The sequence below is a fragment of the Eleutherodactylus coqui genome, chromosome 7 (genome assembly GCF_035609145.1).
Source record: "Eleutherodactylus coqui strain aEleCoq1 chromosome 7, aEleCoq1.hap1, whole genome shotgun sequence".
In the NCBI taxonomy this organism is placed as follows: domain Eukaryota; kingdom Metazoa; phylum Chordata; class Amphibia; order Anura; family Eleutherodactylidae; genus Eleutherodactylus; species Eleutherodactylus coqui.
The window spans coordinates 63,936,992-63,960,432 of record NC_089843.1 but is presented as its reverse complement, the minus strand read 5'-3'; the positions used below and the strand labels follow the sequence as shown (position 1 = coordinate 63,960,432).

At 44.7% G+C, this 23,441-nt stretch overlaps 1 protein-coding gene across 1 annotated transcript; it reads left to right on the top strand.

The window, feature by feature from the left end:
- Window positions 1-23,049, top strand: TMEM33 (transmembrane protein 33). Its single transcript, XM_066573142.1, has 8 exons — window positions 1-85; window positions 5,264-5,322; window positions 8,622-8,716; window positions 9,836-10,023; window positions 14,848-14,915; window positions 18,292-18,425; window positions 20,362-20,445; window positions 22,256-23,049. Exons 2-8 carry the CDS (start codon window positions 5,275-5,277, stop codon window positions 22,383-22,385), a joined length of 747 nt encoding a protein of 248 aa, XP_066429239.1. The 5' UTR covers window positions 1-85; window positions 5,264-5,274; the 3' UTR covers window positions 22,386-23,049.
- The last annotated feature ends 392 nt before the right edge of the window (window positions 23,050-23,441 follow it).

The following is a 23,441-nucleotide window of genomic DNA, read 5'->3' as shown; positions in this document are numbered from 1 at the left end:
AGCCATTGGCGGAGCTGCTGAGTGACGTCACCGGGTTGCTGTCGCTGCCGGAGAAGAGTGTGTCCGGCGCCGGGACTTGTATGCGGTGAGAATGGGTGGCCGGGTACCGGGTGATGGGGCGGGCACAGGGCACTGCGGGGCCGGAGTGTGAGCGGGCGCTGTGTGGCATCAGAGAGAATGAATGGACCTGGTAGCCATGACAGAGGCGGCCTGGGGCTGATACTGCAGAGCCTGTGGATACAATGTATCACCTGTCCGGGCACTTCCCCTTAGTAACACTGAGCAGATTTATAAAAAACTGTCAAAATGAACAGCTATCTGTGTTGCCATAGCAACCACTAACCATATTTTTAACCCCTTAAGGACGCGGCCTTTTGCTTTTCTTATTTTTGTTTTTTTTTTTCCTCCCCATTTGAAAAAAAAAAAAATCATAACGCTTATTTTTTCCGCTGACGTCGCTGTCTGAGGGCTTGGTTTTGTTTTTTTTGCGGGACGAAGTGTATTTTTCAATGATACTATTTAATGTACTGAAAAATGTTTAAGTCGCGTGAAATGGACAATAAACCGCAGAAGATAGCACTGACCGCCATAACTTTGTTTTTTCCTCTTCCTGTCGAAGGGCTTGCGTTTTGCAGGATTTCCTGCTGGATCTATTGGTACCATTTTTGAGTACATATGACTTCTGATCCCTTTTTATGACATTTTTTTCCTTAGGCCTCATGTCCACGGGTAGGACTGAATTGTGGAATCCTCGTGGGTCACCCACAGTTCAATATGCCCATAGGCAATCATTGGGCATCCGCAGGGAATTAAACACCTGCAGATGTCATTTTATGCCAGCGTGCGGATCGCACGCACGGGATAGAAATTGCAGCATGCTCCGTTTTCTGTGGATTCACGCGCGAACAGCTTCTGTTCAAGTCAATGGAAGCCGGCTGATCCGCAGCACAGCCGCAGCTGACGCTGCGGACATGCCGCCAATCTGCGGGAAAGCAGCAAATTTAAATTAAAAAATGCACTGCGCGTCCACGCGGCATGCCGACCGGCTCGCCCGCACTCTCTGCAGTGCAGAAGAAAAGAAAATCCCGCCGGGACAGTGAAGACCCGCACCGCATCCGGACAGGTGAGTAAATGTTCATGGCTGCGGTATTCTGACATGGAATCCGTGCGTGCCCGTGGACATGAGGCCTTAGGGTGGCTCCACACGGGCGAGAAAATCGCATGGTTTTCACGTGATGCGATAGTCAATAGAAAGCAGATTAGGAAGCCCATAATTTACAATAGTTCCCTTCCCATCAGCGAGATTTTCACTCATGCGATTTGGCAAGAGCAAATAATCGTGGCATGCTCTACCTTTCTGTGATGCGCTCTTTTTAGAAAAATCTCCCGTGTTTCCCTATGAAGCCTCCTTTTTATCGCATCGCATTGCAATTTTAACATTAGAAAGTCCCATTGACTTTCACTAAAAAATCACGGCAAAAAATATTTTGTAAGAAAAAGCAGCGCTGATGCTCAGAAGTCTAAGGAAAAATGACACGATTTTCTCGCGACACAATTGCGATCGTCGTGTGAAACTTAGAGGGTGACCAAAAAAGTGCAAGTCTTCTGTTGTGTAATTTTTTTTTTTTTTGCGATGTTCACCATGTGGGATATATAATACATTATTTTTATAGATTGGACTTTTAAGAATGTGATGGTTCCAAATATGCTTATTATTCTAAATATGGGAATAGTCTTTTTTTTAACTCTTAATTTTCTTTGTTTTTTTACAATAATGAAACCCCTTTTTTTTTTTTTTTTTTTGTTTTACTTTTTTAGTCCCAAAGACTTGAATTTGCAGTATTTTGATCCCTGAGGGTTCATTCAGACCACCGGGTATTCACGCTGGCCGATATACGGCGTCTCTCTCTGCAGGGGAAGGAGGCTGGAAGAGGCGGGAGCAGTGCTCTGAGCTCCCGCCCCCTCTCTGCCTCCTCTCCGCCCCTCTGCACTATTTTCAATGAAAGAGGCAGGACAGGGGTGGAGCTAATTACCAGAACTTAGCCCCACCCCAGTCCCACCTCCTCTCATTGCAAATAGCGGAGAGGGGGCGGGAGCTCAGAGCACTGCTTCCAGCCTCCCCCCCCCCCCCCCCCCCCTGCAGAGAGAGACGCCGTATATTGGCCGGCGTGAATACCCGGCCGATATACGGTCGTCTGAATGCACCCTCATACAGTATAATGCAATACCATAGTATTGCATTATACTATATTCTGATAGGCAGTCTGTTAAGATGAGCCAAAAGCACTCCTTACTAGCCATTCATTCATGGCATCCCTGGGGGCCTTCTGAAGGCTCTCGAATTGTAAGACAACTGAACGGCACCACACAATTGTATCATGAGGAGGCCGGCCAGACTCATGAATGCCAATCCAGGCATTTAAATGCCACTGTCAGAATTGACAGCATTTAAAAGGTTAACTGCCCTTATCAGTGTGAGCACTCATCAATGACAGCCGGCACCCACTGTGTATGGAGCAGGATAAGCTTCCGCTCCGAACAAACCCTGTACTCAGAGTACATACATGTAGGACATTATGCGTATGCGGCAGACTTTAGTGCAGAACTGCAACAAATCTCAGTCTTCCAATTGAATTCAAATTGAAGGGGTGAGATCTGCGGCAGATCTGCACCAAAATCTGCAAGGAAATCTGTGTGAATGCATCTAAAGCTGGATGGCAAAATGTCGCCATTGGCACCTTGTTCACAGCTATAGAAAATTGCAGGGTGGAAACCACGTGAAATGGAGACCTTAGAGCAGTGCGGGTGAACATGCGGCACGCACACCCCTCCATACTGGCACACACTGCCATCGGACGCTCACCACTTGTGAATGCCGGCAGGGGCCGCGGCTTCCCTGCCGGCATTCACACAGCTGCGCTGCTAGCAGCACTGGCTACTACTGTATTATGTCGCTACCGGAAGTTAGGGGTGGCGACATAATGCACCAGCATTGAGACTTGTTAACGCCCCCAGCATCTGATCGGCTGGGTGCTTGTTTGTTCCCACAACTCCCGTCCTGGTCAGGGAGCGCAGCGGAAGGGCCAATTTCAGTGCCGTCCTGCTCCTGGAGGAGAGGCTGAACGTCGGCAGTGGCAATGGCATGGGCGGCAGAGACGGCGGCAGCCCCTATTTCAGATCCCTCCTGGGAGCGTAAGCGCTGGTGGCGGGGCCTCTTCATATGCCCTCCTATCGGCAGCGGCATGGGCAGCAGAGACGGTGCTGATGCAAGGGGGACTCTCAAGGCCAGGTAAAAAGCAATAGGGGCCCGCAGCAGGCGTCCCTCTTCCATGTGGGCCAGCGTGGGGTGTCGTTGTTACACTGGGGGGGCCGCTGTGGGGTGTCGTTACACTGGCGGGGGGCGCCGTGGGGTGTTGCTGTTACACTGGGGAGCTGCTGTGGGGGGGGTCACTATTATTACTGGGAGATGTCACTATTATCACTGTGGCCGCTGGAGGGGAAGGGGGGGCACTATTACTGCTGGGGTATGTTTAAATGTGCTGGAAATGGGCAAGGCTGTTTCAAAATAGACAGCGTGCAGATTTTGACTGCTTTTTGGATGCGGAAATACTGCAGAATTTTCCACAGAAAATTGGCTGAAGAAAGGCTGATAAAGGGGACACTAAATAATAATGTTCCCTATATCGACCCCAGTAGTAACAGTGACCCCCACAGTAACTCCAGTACTAAAAGAGCCGCCCTGAAACCTACATACTTACCTTCTCTTGGTCTTTAGAGCGCTGCTGCTGCTCTTCTCACTGCTGCTGCTGGGGGAAGTCTGTGCACTCTCAGCAGCGCCTCCTCCCTTCTCTTCTTTTCCTGTGGAACTAAGGATAAGAGGTCAGGGGAGGAAGATCCTGGATGCAAATACTGCCGTCAGTGTAGGCATCCAGCTGAGACACCGCAAAATGATTACCAACCCGGGAAGCTGTGGCACCCATGGCTGGTAATCACCTTCATGGTGACCAGATGTCCCGAAAGTGAGGTCGCGGGTGAAAGTGGGACACGGGGTCCCAAAGCAGGACGTCTGGTCACTTTACATAAACTGTCTGGAAGAATTCTCTTCTGCTACCCTTTATCACTGGAGATGTGCCTGTTTGTGGTCACTCACCCCTGTTCTTTTTCCTTATTTCTCTTCTTCCCCCCGTGTTTCACATAGCGTTTTCCGTATACCCCCCGCACGGGGACACATTTGGCACTACAGCCTTTTTGTATTTTTTTTTTATAACTAGATTCAAGTTCTTGAAACTTAACAATAAATACATTTTTTTTAAAGAAATATTAAACTTTTTACTATCCTGGCTCAAAAGAAAAAAGTATTTGTATTGGTCTTCAGCTCTTACTACTACCAGTGATGGAACTAGTGTTTACTTTTTTGGGCTGTTGATCGCTTTTCCTGAAGAACGCTGCAAGTAAATTAGACCTATCTTAATAGTGATCAACCGAGTGGCTGAAGAACCTGATGCAGAAATGTGAGCTCTGTTTTACAGGTTGACGGGTTTATGAAAATGTATCTTGAATTACTTCTAATGTAGGTATCGGTTTACAGAGACGGGTCAGAAGTGACACTAGACGCCTCCCTCCGCGCCAATCTCTGTAACCTCATCCAAGAGATGCCCCCTTTAGTAATTGGGGGGACGTTTTACTCCTTAAGGCCGGCGGCACACGACCGGATTTGAATTGTGGAATCTCTGCAATCCATTAACAAAAATAGAACGTTCGCACGTCCGCTCACACGATTGCGACAGCAATTTCTGCTCGCGGAAATTAAATTGCAGCACTTTCTATTTTTGTTCTGATTCCGCACAGACGGCTTCCATTGCAGTCAATGGAGGCTGTCCGATCTGCAGCCTATCCACAATATGCGTTCCGGATTGGCTGTGGGTACCCACATCATCGCTTAGCAATAGTGCTGGAAAAGCAATCTGTACTGCGCACGTCTGACGGCGAGCCGCCGGGTCCATTCGCAATACAGAATTAAACTGGTATGCGCGGACACCGGGCACAGGGCCGGATTCTGCTGCGGGCTCCCACATCCGACCTGTTTGTTTGCAGCCAGTCTAACTCTCACCGATGACCACGTCTGACATGACTTGTCAGAAGTGATGTGTTTAACAGGGTGGGCAGTGGCACCGCGTTTACAGTAATCCTCTGGTAGCTGCAGATTTATTGCTATTACTACTACTGCCCAGTTACGTTGATGTTCCTTTCTGGTGTTTTTCAGGTTTGGTGGACATGGCGGACTCCGTCCCTAACAGCGCTCCTCAGGGAGGAGGAGTACTGGTGAGTTTTACCCCCTTCTTTTTTTTCTCCTTTTATCTAGCTACTGTTACTTTGAAACTACGTTCGTTTAAACACATCATTTTTCCGTCATTTGTCATCATGGCTCGTTCGGTCCATCAGGGGAGGCTGCAAATGCTTGGGAATGGTTTATGAACAACCGAGCAATCGCCTTTTACACGTAACAACCCGGCAAACGATGCAGAATGGTTTTTATGCCTCCATAAAATGAACAGTGAACCAATTATTGCTCATCGTTCACACAATCAACCAATATTTAAACGGTAACACTGCGGAACACAATTTTTGGAACATGAAACAGTAGAACCTTTTTGGGGTCATAGATTCAGAAAATGACTTTAGTTTTCTCCATTAGGCCTACTAAATGACCTAATGAATGGCCATGATTGGTGCATCGAGCGCTGGCTCTGAGCGGCTGAGCCAGTACTCGAGAACCAATCAGAGCAATCTCTTGCTGGAGGCGGGGTTTTCAATCCCTGTTACCAGCAAGAGATGTTCTGTCGGTGCTGACAAGTGCACGGAACCTTACAGGAAAGCCGGAGCGCAGTGCGAGGGACCCAGACGGGGCCTGCTAGGTGAGTATTGCTTTTTTTTTCAGCTGTGCTGGAAACGCAGCCAAAACGCTGGCAAAATAAATGAGAACACTGCTGAAACCGCAGTAAACTCAGCGTTAAAAAACACTGCATTTTTCAAATGCCTGTGTGGGGGAGCCCTGAGACGTGTTGATGGAACCGCATTTCTGTGATTTCCTGTGATGAGGTATTCCTGGACATGCACCAGTAGTCTGGCATTACATGTGTGTCCCATCGTCCGCAGTCCTGCTCTTCCAGGGTCCTTAGTTCCTGGTGAAATCATTTTGATGCTCATGTTACACCCAAGTGTACAGAAACAGAAGTGAGCCTATTCTCCACAAGTTCTCTGTAGTCTACAGCCTTATAGTTCCCAAGGAAATGCTTTACAACCATACAGAATAATGACTGCGCCTCAAAGTTGTCCATGAATCTTGGAAACGCCGGTCTTATGAGTTCTCAGATTTGTGGTCCATTGAATTTACCTGCTATTATCTTCTCCAGGCTCATCACAGGAAATTTTCTACATTAGTAGCTGAAACACCTTCCATTTCTCTTCACTGTCTTTCCAAATTGTTTCATCAACCTAGGTTTGCCATGCAGTGGTGGCAATGTGTACCATATGTACTAATAAGAAGCTAATGCTGGCGAGACAATAAATAATGCCATCAGGAATATCTCATAAACTAGAGCTCCTACAAAGAAATGGGTGGGATTTTCAGAATCGGAAGCACAAAAATACCCAGAATGAGGTCTAAAATTCCAGGCACCAAGTGTTTTTTTTGTTTTTTTTTTTGTTCCATGTAAGCGGTCCCATAGATTTAAAGATGCTGCCTTTGTCAGCTGTTTTATCATACTGGACCGTATGGCTAGCACTGCATGCAGCAATACGTTTGTCGTCAAAATGACAGAACCCCAATGAACCCCCTTGTGAATCAACAGTTTTCATGAAGATCCACTCTACAGTGACTCAGACACAGCACTATAACAAAAGGCAAAAGGTAGATGTGAACAGAGCTGAAATGGCATCTGGGGACTCTTCCGGATTCAGACATGTATCTGATTATATATGCTAATCTGTGAAGTCTGGAGGTTGGGCGTATATAAGATGTATTTAAAGCGGTTGAGTCATTGCAAAAAAAAAAAAAAATAATAATGACTGGGCATGAGATAAAACAAAAAAATGATAGAATATTCACCAGTGTTCTGGGACATGGCTGAACGGCTCTCACAGCCCCGGCAGTCGTCATGCACATCCGCTGGAAGACAGGTGACCACTGCAGCCAATCAGAGACCGCAGCATCACCATACGAACTCCTAGCATCAGTACTTGCATTCTTCATGCCATGATGCCAGGAGCTCCGACGGTGACTCTGTGGCCTCTGATTGGTCACAGTGGTCACCTGACACCTGGCGGACGTCCGTGCCAGGGCCGCAGGAGCCTTTAAGTTGTGTCCCAGAGGGCCGAAGACAAGTGAGTATGCTGTCTTTTTGTTTTTCTCATACCCAGTCATTCAAATCTTTTTTATGTGTAATCACCAAACCGCTTCAAAGTTGGCTGTTCTACTTGTGTGACCTTTATTTACTTTCACCTCAGTAAGTACAAATTGTCAATTAAACCTCCATTAAATATTAACTCTCTTTCATTCTAGGAAATTCCCAGCAAATTCCAGCAATGGTTTGTAATTAAACACAATGCTGTAAAGGAGCTGCAGTAATATCATGGCTTGTTCCTGTAGACCTCAGACGGTACTACATAGGCACTGGCAGTCCTTCTGAGGCTATGTCCACACCGTGTTTGGGTGAACATGGAAAACTTCTGTCTCGTGTGCCATAAGCCCATATTCAACCGAATAGGAAGTCCAGTGGGAAGTCTTATATGGTGATTGACGGCCTTCCCTGTATGGCTGCATGTAGTGATAGCTGTCAATCCCTGATAGGACCGCCCACTGGACTCCTAAGCAAAGGTTTAAATGAATAAAATGCATTGGCATGTCCTATTTATCATCTGTGGAATGGACAGGAATAGGACGTGTCATGGCCCAAAATACGCTAGAGCGCTAGAGGCCTCGTACTGTCAATCTGCTCAGCATATTTAGCTCTAGAGGTACATTCACTTCTATCATTTGGAGCGTACGATGCAGATGTGGCGCAGAATTCTGGCCAAGATAGCACAGCATGCTACACTGATCTCTCCGGTAGAATGCTGGAGGGTATAAAAGAAGCCAGATAGACTCCAATATAGTCAAAAGGGTCTCCGCTCGATTCTGTCAGAGGATGGATCCATCTCAGCAGGGATTGTTTTCCTGCTGTCATAATGGAGCAAAAAAACAGGATCCCCAAACAGAAACCCAACGCAGATGTGAATGCGGCCTAAAACGTGGTCCCTGCAGCTCGCACAGAATTTTAATGGGACAGCTACCTATAAAATGTTAACTTTGCCGTGTTTTGCAGCTGCAACGAGATGCAACTTACTGCATATTACTTTATTATTGAGTTGAATGTACAAGTCATATGCAGTAGACTCTCACACGCCTCCTAGTGGTGGCTACAGGCAGCCAGACTTTTATCACATTTATTACCTATGGCTATATGAGGGATTTGGAGGGTTGCATCGAACATAATTAAACAAAAACCCAAATGGTGTTGAATAACTTTTTGTATGTTACGAAGGATCAAATATATTTTAATGTAAATATTTTTTTTCCTTAGCAATTCCTGATGGCGAATAAACTTGACACAGCTATGTGGCTGTCCCGGTGGTTCACAGTATACTGTTCAGCATTATTTATTCTTCCTATTTTAGGGTAAGTTACTTTTTATCTATGTACGTTTTTGCTTTGCCCTTCGTGTCACATATACAGATATATGTACTAAGTTCACATACCTCATACTGTTTGGACGTCTGTAGATGTCCACAGCATATACTATATATGGAGCGGGCTTGGGAGCAAAGATGCTCCATACACAGCGGGTATTGGCTGTGTTTCACAGCTGACATCCGCCTGCAGCAGCCACGAACAGGAAGAACTCTAATCACAGCAGTTATCCCTTTAAATGCTGCTGTCAGTTCGGACAGCGGCATTTAAATGTATCAATTGATTGGGATTTAAATGTCCACCCGTAACACGTCTGTACTTGGCAGCCTGTACAAAATGCAGCATTATGCAATACTGTAGTATTGCATTATATTGTATAAGCGATCCAACAATTGAATGTTCAAGTCCCCTATGAGGACTAATAAATGGGTTATGGGTACCTCCGTCTTCAAGAAGAAAAAAAAGCAATCAAAAAGTCTTAGGCCCGCTGTCCACGGGCGTGATTTCGACGGCGGTAAATCGCCGGTGAATCACGCCGTCTGAAGCTTTCCATAGCTTTGCTATGGAAAGCACAGGCCCCATATCCACGAGCGGAAAATCATTGCGATTCTCCACTCGCGGCTGGCAATGCTGCGAAGCATGCTGCGAATTGCCGCGATTCTCCGCAGTCAGCCTATATGTCAGATAGGCTGACCGTCGGAGATTTGTCTTGCGGCTTCTGCTCCCGAGCGGCAGCTCCCGCAACGCCCGTGGACAGGGGGCCTTATATTCGCCAACTTGGCACCAGTACAAACTGCTGGCTGCCCCACTAGAAACAGGCCTTGCACAGCCACAACAATGGAAAAATAAAAAAAAGTTATACAGATCAAATATGGCGGGAGAAAGTGTTACTTTTTTTTCCTTCTAAGTAGTACTACATAAAAACCTGTATAAATGTAATCTCCATGTAATCATGCTGATACTCAGAATAAAGACATGTCATTTTTACTGCACCCTACACACCCCAATAACAACCTAATTTGCTCACTTCCGTATACTGCAACAAATGTAACAAAGAGAATTTATTTTGCTTGTATCACTTATGACTGTGTTTTGTCTTCTCTCCAGTTTACATGAAGCTGCCAGTTTCTATCAGCGTGCCTTGCTGGCCAATGCTCTCACCAGTGCCCTGCGGTTACACCAGAGGTTGCCACACTTCCAGCTGAGCCGGGCATTCTTGAGCCAGGCTCTGTTAGAGGACAGCTGTCACTACCTGTTATATTCACTCATCTTTGTCAATTCATACCCTGTCACTAGTATCCTTTCCTAGTTGCTGTTTACTATGGTTACATATAAAGGTGTCAAAGAAAGATGGAGCAATAACGGAACAATGTGAAGATGGTGTGTAAAGATATATCCCAATGTGGTTTTCCCACAGTCAGTATTGAAGGGGTCTCAAGTCTCCCCTTCTTCACAGTGGTCAAGCATGATACTATGTTGGAGTTACTTGAACGGTCGAGTGCTGCACCCCATACAAGCTCCTCCTCAATATAGTTGTGCAGGTGGCTTGAGGATGGGGAACTCTGGACCCCAATACTAGTAATCACAGGGGATCTCACCAGTGGGACCCTTACTGACCGACCATTTACTACCTATCCCGTGGATAGGTCACAAGTGTTCATTGTAGTAAAGGAAGGCGTAAGGAAGAAATTGCCATGTGTGTATGTGTATATATATATATCCGCGGTGGCGAACCTGTGGCACGCGTGCCAGAGGGGGCGCTCGGAGCTCTCTCTGTGGGCACACACACCGACGTCGGGTCACTGTTAAAGTGATCACTAGCCAGGGTGCCGCGGCTTCTTGGCTGGTAATCACTCAGTGGCACTGCTATAGCTGTACAACTTGACGTCAGTGTGTGCACCCAGGATCCTCCTCCCCTGACCTCTCCTCTTTGGTGCCGCAAAAGGAGAGGAGAAGGAATCTGGGTGCACACACTTCCACTCGCAGCAGTGCCAAGCAGAGGACCAACGGCGCTTTGAAGACCAGGAGGAGGTAAGTATGTGGTTTCAGGGGGGGGCGCTATTACTACTGCGACTAATATAGGGGATACTATTAGTATTGGTGTCCCCTATATCTGCCCAAGTATTAATAGTATTGCTACTGAGGCAACTGGGGTGGTCCCTATTGCTACTGAGGCCACTGTGGAGGTCACTATTACTACTGGGGCCAATATAGGGGTCACTATAATTACTGAGGCGACTGTGGGGATCACTGTTACTACTGTGGCTAATATAGCGGACACTATTACTACTGTGGCCAATATAGGGGTCACTATTACTGCTGTGGCCAATATAGGGGTCACTATTACTGCTGTGGCCAATATAGGGGTCACTATTACTGCTGTGGCCAATATAGGGGTCACTATTACTGCTGTGGCCAATATAGGGGTCACTATTACTGCTGTGGCCAATATAGGGGTCACTATTACTGCTGTGGCCAATATAGGGGTCACTATTATTACTGTGGCCAGTATAAGGGTCACTATTACGACTGTGGCCAATATAGGGGACACTTACTGCTGTGGCCAATATAGGGGACACTATTACTGCTGTGGCCAATATAGGGGACACTATCACGCCTGTGGCCAATATAGGGGACACTATCACGCCTGTGGCCAATATAGGGGACACTATCACGCCTGTGGCCAATATAGGGGACACTATCACGCCTGTGGCCAATATAGGGGACACTTACACGCCTGTGGCCAATATAGGGGACACTTACACGCCTGTGGCCAATTTAGGGGACACTAACACGCCTGTGGCCAATATAGGGGACACTATCACGCCTGTGGCCAATATAGGGGACACTATCACGCCTGTGGCCAATATAGGGGACACTATCACGCCTGTGGCCAATATAGGGGACACTATCACGCCTGTGGCCAATATAGGGGACACTAACACGCCTGTGGCCAATATAGGGGACACTAACACGCCTGTGGCCAATATAGGGGACACTATCACGCCTGTGGCCAATATAGGGGACACTAACACGCCTGTGGCCAATATAGGAGACACTAACACGCCTGTGGCCAATATAGGGGACACGATTACTGCTGTGGCCAATATAGGGGACACGATTACTGCTGTGGCCAATAAAGGGGTCACTATTACTCCTGGGGCCACTATGGTGGTCACTATTACTACTGAGGCCACTCTGCACAGGGCAGCATACCTCAAGCTAACTTAAGATATGTTAACACTTTGCAGAACTGCTGCGGAATATCCGCAGCAAGTTATGCACAGGTGTGAATTTTGACTGAAAAAACAGTCTCGTATCCACAGGTGATTTCATATTATGTGGCGCTTCACCTCACCACCTCCGTAGTCGTCTTGCTGTCAGGGCTCCCTGGCTTCGGGTTCTCAGCGGCCTGGTAAGGTGTGGCACCACTGGTCAGGTGAGGCCACTACAGGCTACTGGGAACAAGAAGCCGGGGAGCGCTGACAGCAGGAAGCCTACGGAGGAGGTGAGGGGGAGCGCCGCATAGTATGACATCAGCTGCGGACACGCGGCAGATTTTCAGTCAAAATCCGCACCAACGGAGCGCTCGTCCCTTTCTATTTTGAAACAGCCCTGTCCTTTCTTATAACGACGAAGGGAAAAATCGTATATCGTGATAAGCCCCGCCTCCTGACGGTTTGGCACTTAGTGATTAAAAAAGTGGGTTTGGGGTTGCAGTTTGGACACTCGGTCTCTAAAAGGTTCACTATCACTGATATAAAATATATTAGCATTCAGAGTGAGTCAAATAAGCATAGAACAACGAATAATTAGCGTTGGCCTTTACATGGCACGCTGTGGCCTTCAGTGCATGCACTCCCAGCTGTCTGGGGAACTGCAGCTCTGAACCATCCAGGTGAGTATGGCGGCTGCAGCTCCTTAGGAGGGCTTTGCACTGAGCAACAATTGTCTCAATAGTCGCTCACAAGAGCCACCTGTTTGTGTGCTTCTAAGCAAAGTGATTATAGTTCATTTATTCAATTTCACCATCGCTTGTTGGGACAATTTACATGGGCCAAAATATCTTAAATTGACTAGCCAGGGGGTGTGAGGTTCTTTGACAAGCATGTATTTGAAATTTTGATCCCTCCCCAATTCTGACTCATTGTTTCCACTGAACGCAACTAAATGTGTGTGCCGGAGCCAATCAGCGTTCGGTGGAAGGCACACCGCGAACCAGCACACACCACCTTGCAGAGTTAGGTTACATTCACACAGGAGAGCGCGATATCAGCCGACTTATGTTTTTTCATGCCGCTGCGAGGTGTTTTCCATTCAAAATCTCATTACATCACCTCTGTGAAATTGAGATCATCAGGCAGTGTTTCAGGTGCGTCAGAGGATCGCAAGTCTTTCCCATTGACCTCAATGGGAACCACCACATCGTACTTGTATACACATCATACGGCATGCGAGAGCCATGCAATGTCTATTATGGTGTCATTGGAAACAATGGCCGAGGCGTTCTGCGGGAATGCCAAAAGCTAGAACATGCTGTGACTTTTATCACAATATTGCTGTAAGGGTAAAATATCGCTCATGTGAATAAATCCATTTAAAATAATGAAGTTCATATTCGTGCGAGTTTTGTGCATCTCGCAACGCAGTAGATTCTTGCTCATGTTAATAAGCCTTTATTGGGTAGTCATTGAAAAACTACAATTACACCAACCAGTGACTATTTTTGCAATGAGCTGAAACTAAACAACTGGTCAGTGAATTCTCACCGGTCACCCCTTTGGTAGTCGTGTTTACACGGAACAACCGTCACTTACATTCACTCTAGCAAGTGACTATTTGGACAATAGTTGTATTGTGTAAAGCCACCCTTACACAGCGGGTGGCAGGGAATGCTAGGAAGGGTATGCAGTGTGAAATCGGCATTGTGGCCCCTTGATTTTTAGGATCAGTATGGGTCCTTTAGGTTGGACTCCCATTGATCATAAAGTGATGGCATATCCTGATATGTCATCATTTTGTAAGACGGAGATATCCCATTAACGGTCCGGAACCACTAGACAACAATTATTACCAAATATTTCCATATCTAGCATTTTACATTCCTCCAAAAATAGATAATAATTTTTTTATTTTTCTTTAGTTAAAGGGGTTGTCCCGCATAAGCAAGTGGGGTTATACACTTCTGTATGGCCATATTAATGCACTTTGTAATGTACATCGTGCATTAAATATGAGCCAAACAGAAGTTATTCACTTACCTGCTCCGTTGCTAGCGTCCTCGTCTCCATGGTGCCGTCTAATTTCAGCGTCTAATCGCCCGATTAGACGCGCTTGCGCAGTCCGGTCTTCTCCCTGGTGAATGGGGCCGCTCGTGCCGGAGAGCTGGTCCTCGTAGCTCCGCCCCGTCACGTGTTCCGATTCCAGCCAATCAGGAGGCTGGAATCGGCAATGGACCGCACAGAGCCCACGGTGCACCATGGGAGAAGACCCGCGGTGCATCGTGGGTGAAGATCCCGGCGGCCATCTTGGTAAGGTAAGTAAGAAGTCGCTGCAGCGCGGGGATTCGGGTAAGTACTAAACAGTTTGTCTTTTTTTAACCCATGCATTGGGTTTGTCTCGCGCCGAACGGGGGGCCTATTGAATTTAAAAAAAAAACGTTTCGGCGCGGGACAACCCCTTTAAATAGTAGAGATGAGCAAATAGTGAGCGAGGTCTCTCTCTCCCCCCCCCCCCGCCCCCACATTTGCTCAGACGAGTATGCAGTTACTCAAGAAGAGCGATGCTCGCTAGAGTAACTGCCTTTACCGAGCGTGCTCGCTAGAGTAACTGCCTTTACCGAGCGTGCTCGCTCATCTCTATTAAATAGCTTTCCTTACATTTTAAGTGAATCCACATGAGGCTGGTGATGAGCATCTGTGATGCAGAAGAGTACAGTATAGAGTAGGGTTATGTGCAACTGCATTGGGCTATTGTCTGTATAGGGCACAATGCTTCGGCACACCAAACTAAAAGTTAAAAAAATCAACTAAAACATTGGTTCTCTCTGTTTCAGGCAATGACATGTAAAGTTATGTTGACAGTAGAAATGATTTGTATTCCTTAACAAGTATTTTCAGTGAGTATATTCCCGGTTTTGCTGTTTTCATTGCTTCATGCATCAACGTATACTAAGAAGGTCCTGGACGTAAGTGATCCGTCTTTAAGACATAACTGTAGTGTGTCACAGTCATCCCGCAATATTCCAGTAGTATAACGGTGCATTTACACGTAGTGGAAAATCCATAGCAAAAAGCACACCAAGCGGATTTGCAGCAGAATTTGCTACAGAGTCGCAGCACCCTAAAGCATGTTCTGCTGAATACAATGTAACGTACTCTCTACATAGTGAAATATTACTACTGATCAAAGGGTTCTCCGGATTGGTATGTTGTTCGTTATTACAGTATATACAATATATAGTCAAGTAATAGATGTATAAATGTAGGAAATGTTAATTTGGCACTTAACGTACCACACATTTACAGCAGGCTAAGGATGGGTCCTCAGTGTTAGATCGGTGGCGGCCCGACTCCAGGTACGTCTGCCGATCAGCTGTTTGACGGGGTCATGGCACCCAGGCAAGTGCTGTAGCCTGTTCCTTGGTTATGATATCACATTCATTGGTCACATGACTTTTTTGCAGCTTACTCTAATTCAAGTGAAGGGGATTAAGCTACAAAACGTACAGCGCTGTGCCTGGTATACAATGAAAAAGGTGTAGTGCTTATAGGAGTGCCATGACACCTCACACAGCTGATTGGCAGGGGTGCCAGGAGTCATACCCCACTGATTTCATATTGATGGCCTATTTGAAAAATAGGTCAAAAGTATGGAAGTCCCAGAAAACCGTTTTCACTTGTCTTCTTCAGTGGCTTTTGCTAAGTGTCCAATTGAAAGTTTGCCATATCTGCACATGCACTAGACTTTGGTACAGAGCACTGCATGTGCAACAGTTCAGGAGAAGCTTTGATGTCACTAGGTCTGGGCATTTAGAGAATGAAATATCATTTGGAAATTTGGGAAGTATGTGAAGATATTAGGTGGTGGTGTACAAGTTTAAAGAGTAATTGCACTTTAATTGTTTTCTTTTTAAATGTACAGAATAGGTGATCTTTGCTGTAGGTTTTACCAGACTATTGTATATATTTTTCATACAAAAACCCTCTTCAGCTATGCAGCTAGGTGAAGAAGACAAGGCTGAGAAATTCATCTTTAGCTAGATAACTGCGTAGCTCAACACGGCGCCCCAGCTGTGCCTGCACTGTTCTCTCTAGTGCAGGCACAGCTGTTCCATATAACATATACTGTACAAAGAAGGCTTTATAAATGAAATAAGTGATATTCAAACATACTGCGTCTACGACCCGTTCCCCGGTGCTGTGTTTCTTCGTCTTCTCTGTCTCCCTATGCTGTGTAAACAGAAGCTGTTCTGTGGTGCAGACAGCTTCTCCCCATCACAGCGCCCTTTCCCTGCCAAACCCGATGCATTTTTAGGCTCTCAAGTGCATCATTTGGGGCATATAGTATCTGTACACCTGATGCACTTGAGATCCTGACAGTGCGGAACAGGCACTGTGAAAGGGGGGAAGCCATCTGAAGCACAGAACGGCTTCTGCTTATACAGCATCTGGGAACAGAGCAGCCGAGACAGGAGTAAAGTGCTGAGAGGACAAATTATGGGGTCCACTGACAGCTGATATACCCGACTTCGCCCAAGTTAACCTGGTACAGGTGTTTATGTGTTGTTCTAACGAAAAATTTTATGAAGGTATGGTTACTTCAGAGGAACCGAGGAATAAAATATGTATTAGATTGTCCTCAGTATATACACATAGAGGAGCATTAGATTGTCCTCCGTATACAAATCATTTCCCTAGACTTTATGGTTTCTGAGAAAATAACTATCTCATGTATTGTGGATTTCTTCACACTTAGAATTGAATATTGAAGTTGCGATCTTATTACTTTTCCTATTTAGGATGTAAAAAATTGTTGCGAAAATTTCATGTTTGTGAGGTTCAGATGTGTGTTAGTTACATTACATAGGGGGTCACTTACTTTTATACTTAGAATTGAATAATTAAGTTGCAATCTCTTTACTTTTCCTATATAGGACCTAAAGAATGTTCGTGCCAAATTTCATATTTGTACAACACCGGGAAGTTAGAGAATTAGATTAGGTACATTACATAGGGGGTTTCTTACTTTTGCACTTAGCAGTGAATAATCATATCGCGACCACTTTACTTTTCCTATGTAGGACCTAAAGAATGCTCGTGTCAAATTTCATGTTCGTGCAACACCGGGAAGTTGCATTACATAGGGGAGCTCTTTCTTTTGCACATATGGAGCAGCTGTGCCTGCACTAGAGAGAACAGTGCAGGCACAGCGCAGACGTGAGTTCCCTGTTCAGTTATGACGTTAGCAAGCTGAGAACAGATTTCTCTGCCCCATCTTCACGTAGCTGCGTAGCTAAATAGGAGAATTCGGAAGAAAAATGTACAAGATAGGCTGGTAGAATCTATTGCAAAACTGCGAATAATTACCTATTCTGTACATTAACGAGTAGCTGCACTTTAAGATTTGTATTTTAAGAGTTTGCTGTGCCAGTAATTTCTGAGTTGCTATGAGGCAGCTATTAAACGGGTTCTCCAGGACATTTACAGTTGATGACTAGAGATGAGTGAGCGTACTCACTAAGGCAAATTACTCGAGCGAGTATTGCCATTTTCGAGTACATGCCCGCTCGTGCCAAAAGATTCGGGGGCCGGCGGGGAGGAACGGGGGGAGATCTCTCTCTCTCTCTCGCTCCCCCTGCTCACTCCCGCAACTCACCGCTCCCCCCCACCGGACTTTGAATCTTTTGGCACGAACGGGTATGTACTCGAAAATGGCAATACTCGCTCGAGTAATTTGCCTTAGCGAGTACGCTCGCTCATCTCTATTGATGACCTATTGTCATTAATAGTTGATCATTGGGCGTCTGCCTCTTGTTATCCCTGCCGATCCACCGATTTCCCAGCATCGATGTCAATACAGACTGTGTTGAAAGCAGATAGCACTGTTTGTATTGAAGTGGTCTGGTTTGGTACTGCGGGCAAAGCTCCCTTTGAATTTAATAGGGGCTGTGTCTTCAGTACCAAACTGGGCTGCTGCAATATGGACAGTGCTAGTCGCACTGACAACGGGCCTGGCAGTCAGCTGGTTGGCGGGGAAACAGTGGACCTCTGTCGATATAAGCTATTGATGACTTCTCCTGAGAACGGTTTAATGTTAAGAGTTCTGGCGAACCTCTTTAAGGCCGCCAAAGGAAAGTTAAGTAGCCATCCCACAGTGATTCTAGATGAAGACATAGCTGTGGCCTGCCAAGTCCTTGGTTTATGCTGTAAGACTTGAGGGTTAAGCATACTGGGTCCTAGTAGGTTTCGACAATCTAGATGACGTGCTGAATGCTGATATTCTTGAGCAGAATTGCTGTAAAACCTTTTAATATGCAAGTAGTTGTTTTTTTTCATCTTCAGGCCAAGGGAGCAAACAGTATGCCGTTCATCAGGTCTCTTCTGGAGAAACTGAATGCAAATCAGCAAAATATTCTCAAGTTCATCGCTTGTAATGAGATCTTTCTAATGCCGGCTACAGTCTTCATGCTGCTCAGGTATGGACTTGTAATAGGGATGCGGGCTATGCTTGTAGATGGGGCTTCTACGGCAGCATGACGTCGCTGTGAAAGTCCAACTTGAAGTGTTTGCACTCTAGCACTAACCACAATTCAAGGGTGTCACAAGGACACCAGAAATCCCTAGTTATTAACCCCTCAAAGCACATGCTTTTTTGGACCTTAGTAACCAGCTCAGTTTTTCAGATTGTGTGCATGTACTATATCAAATGGCATTGTGTTTTTTTGTTGTTTTTTTTTTTTTGTCAGCGACTCATTTATTTTTTTCAAAACAGATAGGCTTTCATTTTATCTGCCATCTTTTTATTACCAAATCGTTACTTTTTATCAACATTGACCTTTTATTATGTGCAAAAATGCCATTCTTGTTTCATGTTGAGTTGAGTGCAAGGCATTGTATCTCCTTTTTGTTCTTATGGGCTCGGTCACATCAACATTTTGCTTTCCAGTTTTAACAGATACCTTTTTTTTTTATTAAACTGATAGCAAAACAAGATTAAAACGGAAACGAATTTCCTTTTTTTTTCTTTAACGAATCCAGTAAATCTGTCAAAAAAACAGATTATTTCTATCAGTTTGTTTCCATTTTGCTCCGTTTCCATTCTTTTTTTTAAACATATTTGTTTTTCTTCTTTTCTTTGTCTTTTTTCTTCTGCGCATGCTCATTTAAAAACGCATGCATTAATCGGACAGCAAAAATGGAACCCAACAGAAGTTTCATCACCCATTGATGATAAAACTGAGCATAACTGAGCAATGCTGTTGAAATCAATGGGGAGTAAAATGCAACAATTTTCGTTTTTCTCAATTTTGCTGCTTCTGTAATGGAACGTATTGCTGCAAAGGGAAAAATCAAATGAATTACCAATGCCAGCGGCCATTGTTTCCTATATACTAATAAAAAAAAGTGGTGTGTGTGTGTGCAGGTAGAAACACCACTTTCTAGCAGAATAGGCAGATTACTATATAGAGGAGCACAACCACTAACATACCTACCACATATTGGGGTATATACAATTCAGCCCGGTGGGTTGCCCTGCGCCTCAAAGTGCTTGGCAATGCTCTTCCGTATAGCAATCTGGTTGTCTGTATTCTACTGGGAAGTAGCGTTTGTACCTGCCCTTGTTTCCTGCAACAGCAGATACTAAAACAAAAGCACAGATGTTAACAAGCTATATGATATTTTAGAATGTGACCCCTGGAATGTAATAACAGACTTCTGGGGATTCGATTGTTTTATATTGTCTTTTAATTATACCCCCTATAACGAGCTACCATGCAGCGATTATTTTAGAACCCCGTAAATCACAGTGATTTAGAATAACGCCCACTAATGACCACTGGCAGTTAAGGGCTTCGTTATGATATTTCTAATACTTGTTTCTAAGTTTATTGATATTAAGCTAATCACACAAATTCGAAAAGTGTGTGTGTGTATGTATGTATGTATGTATGTATGTGTAATATATATATGTGTGTGTGTGTGTGTGTGTGTGTGTGTGTGTATGTATATATGTATATGTATATATATATATATATATATATATATATATATATATATATATATATATAGGGGTAGTAGGGGCAAAGAAGGATCAAGCGTGCTGGAATTCAGCTTGTCCTATTTTATGTTTATGTAGGGAAATGAACATGGCCATTTTTGTGTATGGTCTGCTTAAGGTTCCTGTCACACCATGTGTTTGGCCATATAGTAAATCGATGAAGTGCATGTCTGTCATTGAGTCTCACTATACATAAATCAACCCAAAAAGACACAAATAATGTAAAGACTATATTTTATAGAATGATGTGACAGTTGCATTATGCTGAAAACCAGTGCTCTTGTGAGTTTGGCCTCATTCTGCACACTGACCTGCTAGTCACTGGTTTAATCCACTTTATGTTCATTTTGCAGCGGTCAGGGAAGCTTGTTGCAGCCTTTTATTTACTACAGATTCCTGACACTTCGTTATTCCTCCAGAAGAAATCCCTACTGCCGGTAAGAGTCAGAAACTGTCCTTAAACTTCAATTCATCTCATGTAAAACGCTGTAAAGTTTTATTCATGCTAAGTGCTATAAATAAAAGGGGTTTTCCAGGGAAATATTATTGATGACCTACCCTCAGGATAGGTCGGCACTAGTTGATCGGCCGGGTTTCCACCACTCGGGCTGTTAGCGTCGCAATATACAGAGGTCAGCGTGTGAGAACTTATGCTTCGACCCCAGTGTACTAGCCGATGCGTGTAATTACAGGCGCTGCTCCGCTACACTAGAGGCCACTACACTAGAGTCAGAACAGCAACTTCCGCTCCACCCTCTGTGTATTGCAGTTCTGACAGCAGGCTCCCGGTCAGCTGATTGTGTGCGGTCCCAAGCAGTGGACCCCAGCCATTTGACTATTGATGACCTATCCTGAGGACAAATCATCAATAGTATATCCTGGGCAAACACCTTTAAAACTCTGTGCATGCTGTATAGAGCTCATGGCTCTGTTTGATGGTCCTTGGCGATTTCCATCTACAAGACTCTGAAATAGCACTCGGAGCCCCATTGAAACCGCCATGCAGCATTTTTTTGCGAACTAATCTCAATGACCCTAAAAAAGTTTTACTGATATTTTAGAAGATCAGTCTAGTTAGGACCGCTTTTGGCAGGGGTTAGGGATTGAGCAAAACCAAGCTATTCATGTACATACAGCTGTTTCAGGTCTCTTGCCCCTCATCAGTGCACATTAGGGTTCTCCAGACCAGAGTACCATGTTTGGCTTGCATGCCTAGTCATATTGCAAGGCCTATTAAAAGGTTGCATATGGATTTATAGGATAGCTGCCTTTCAATGGGTGGCACTGTGGAGGATTATTCCATTGCTTATTTGCATAGCTTTTTCCCAGCATGCTCTATAAGACTCCCTACACCCTCATGGTGCTCTCCACAAGGAGAAACATTACTCCCTGGACTCGCATTGATTGCCTCTCACCAAGCCAACCAGAACCCTACTGTGCACTGACAGGCAAGAAACCCCCAAAACAGCTGTGTGTACATGGACATTCTGGTCTGGCTCAAATCCCTAGTACTGTTGCAAGGCCTGTTTTTGGATATTTGCTTATAGGGCAGCTACCGTCCAATATTTAGTGGCACTACGGAGTATTATTCCATTTCCCATCTACGTTATAATTTGGTACATATAAGTTGCAATTTGTTATGAACCTGCAACTTGGGTTATAGCCACCGCTGCAGTCTAGGATGTATGTATCATCTGTAGTCCTGATTTTTAGTGGTGTACGATTTCGCAACATTTTTATTTTGTCTCGGTGCCTCTTAAAATGAAGCATCTTTGCAATAGATCCTAAAGGGGTTGCCCAGGATTAGAAAAACATGGCTGCTCTCTCCCAAAAGCTGCACCACACTTGCCCATAGGATGTGTGTGGTATTTTAGCTCTGCTCCATTGAAGTGAATTAAAGCGTGGCGCCGCGTTAAGAAGAAAGTAGCCATGTTTTTCTTAACTTGGATAACCGCTTTAATTTAAAAATTTTAACTTTTTTGTTTCCACAGCTTCTATGCAGACTTTTGTGTCTCCATGGTAACAGACAACAAAGAAACCTGTGTAGTCTGTTACCATGGAGACACATAGGTCTACAGAAACAAAAAAGTAGGGCATTTTTAATTATGAGCTATTGCAAAGTTGCTTCATTACTCATTCCAGGTGCATTGGGACAATGAAAAAAAATTTGGATTGTGAAAGTGGACAACAACCTTTTAAGAGTTCAATCTGCTAATACTAAATATGTTTAATCCCCTGTTTTTGCAGGACTTTGTTCACAGAGCTGAGGATTATCTTGGAGCACCTTGTAATGAAGCCAGCATGCCCAGACTTTGTCCGAAGATTGTGTCTCAGCAGCATTGCCTTTATAAGCCGACTAGCACCAACCGTTGCATAAGTTATTGTTAATTAAATTATACACTATGTATGTAAATGAGCATTAGCAGCTGGTATTTCTGCTCTCCTCCGTACGATATCCAGAAGGTTTACAATTATTCCAAATGGCATCCATACAAAACAATGCTGAATTCTCTTATGCCTTTTTATACATCACTTGTTACAATTTCTTAGAGTGATCCCTGTGACTTGTTCCCCATAGGTGAATGTAAGACTGATTGCTACACCCTTTCACATGAACCTAGTTTGTACATACTCGTACAAGTACAGTCAGGGATCTGCTTTCCAGTGATCGCCTTAGAACGTTGCAGTATGGGGTTTTTAATACATAAGCTGCAAAAAAAAAATGCACAAAGTTTGTCTGAGAATAAACTTTATTTGTAAGATAAAACATACAATGGTACCTAAATGTTCTAGATTCAGCTTTCCAGCAACAGAGTAGTTTTAAATGTTTCTTTCTGGTTATATTATCTCCTTTGTATGAAGATTACTATTGAAATGTACATAGGATAAACTAATTTACACGGTGATTTTAGAGCATTTTTGAGGTATGTAGATCCTGGAAGTTTCCAACTCAATGTTTGTTTTTTTGTTTTTTTCCCTTTTGCAAAGTGTATACAATCAAAAGATGCAATAAAATTCATACCTGCACCACTACAACCTAATACTGGTGTGTCGTTGAATATTGGCTGCCATGTGCTGTCCTGGATTAAAGGGAACCTGTTCATTTGAGGGCCTTAAATCACAACCGTCACATTACACCACCGGAGAACAGCTTTATTATGTATTCTGTACAGTTGAGGTCCCCAACATTCACCTCCTAATAATGGTAATAGAAGCTTTCATTAAAGGGGTATTCCTAAGATTGAATTGTATTCCCTATCCTTAGAATAGGTGATAAAAGTCGGATGGGACCACACTGATCCTAGGAACAGAGTTCCCATGTCCCCCTTTCCTCCTCACTGCACTAACCCCTCCTAACTAATTAACCCCTTAAGGATCAAGCGTGGTAAATTTATGGCTCTTAGTCTTGGGCTTTAATCCCGGGAGAAGTAAG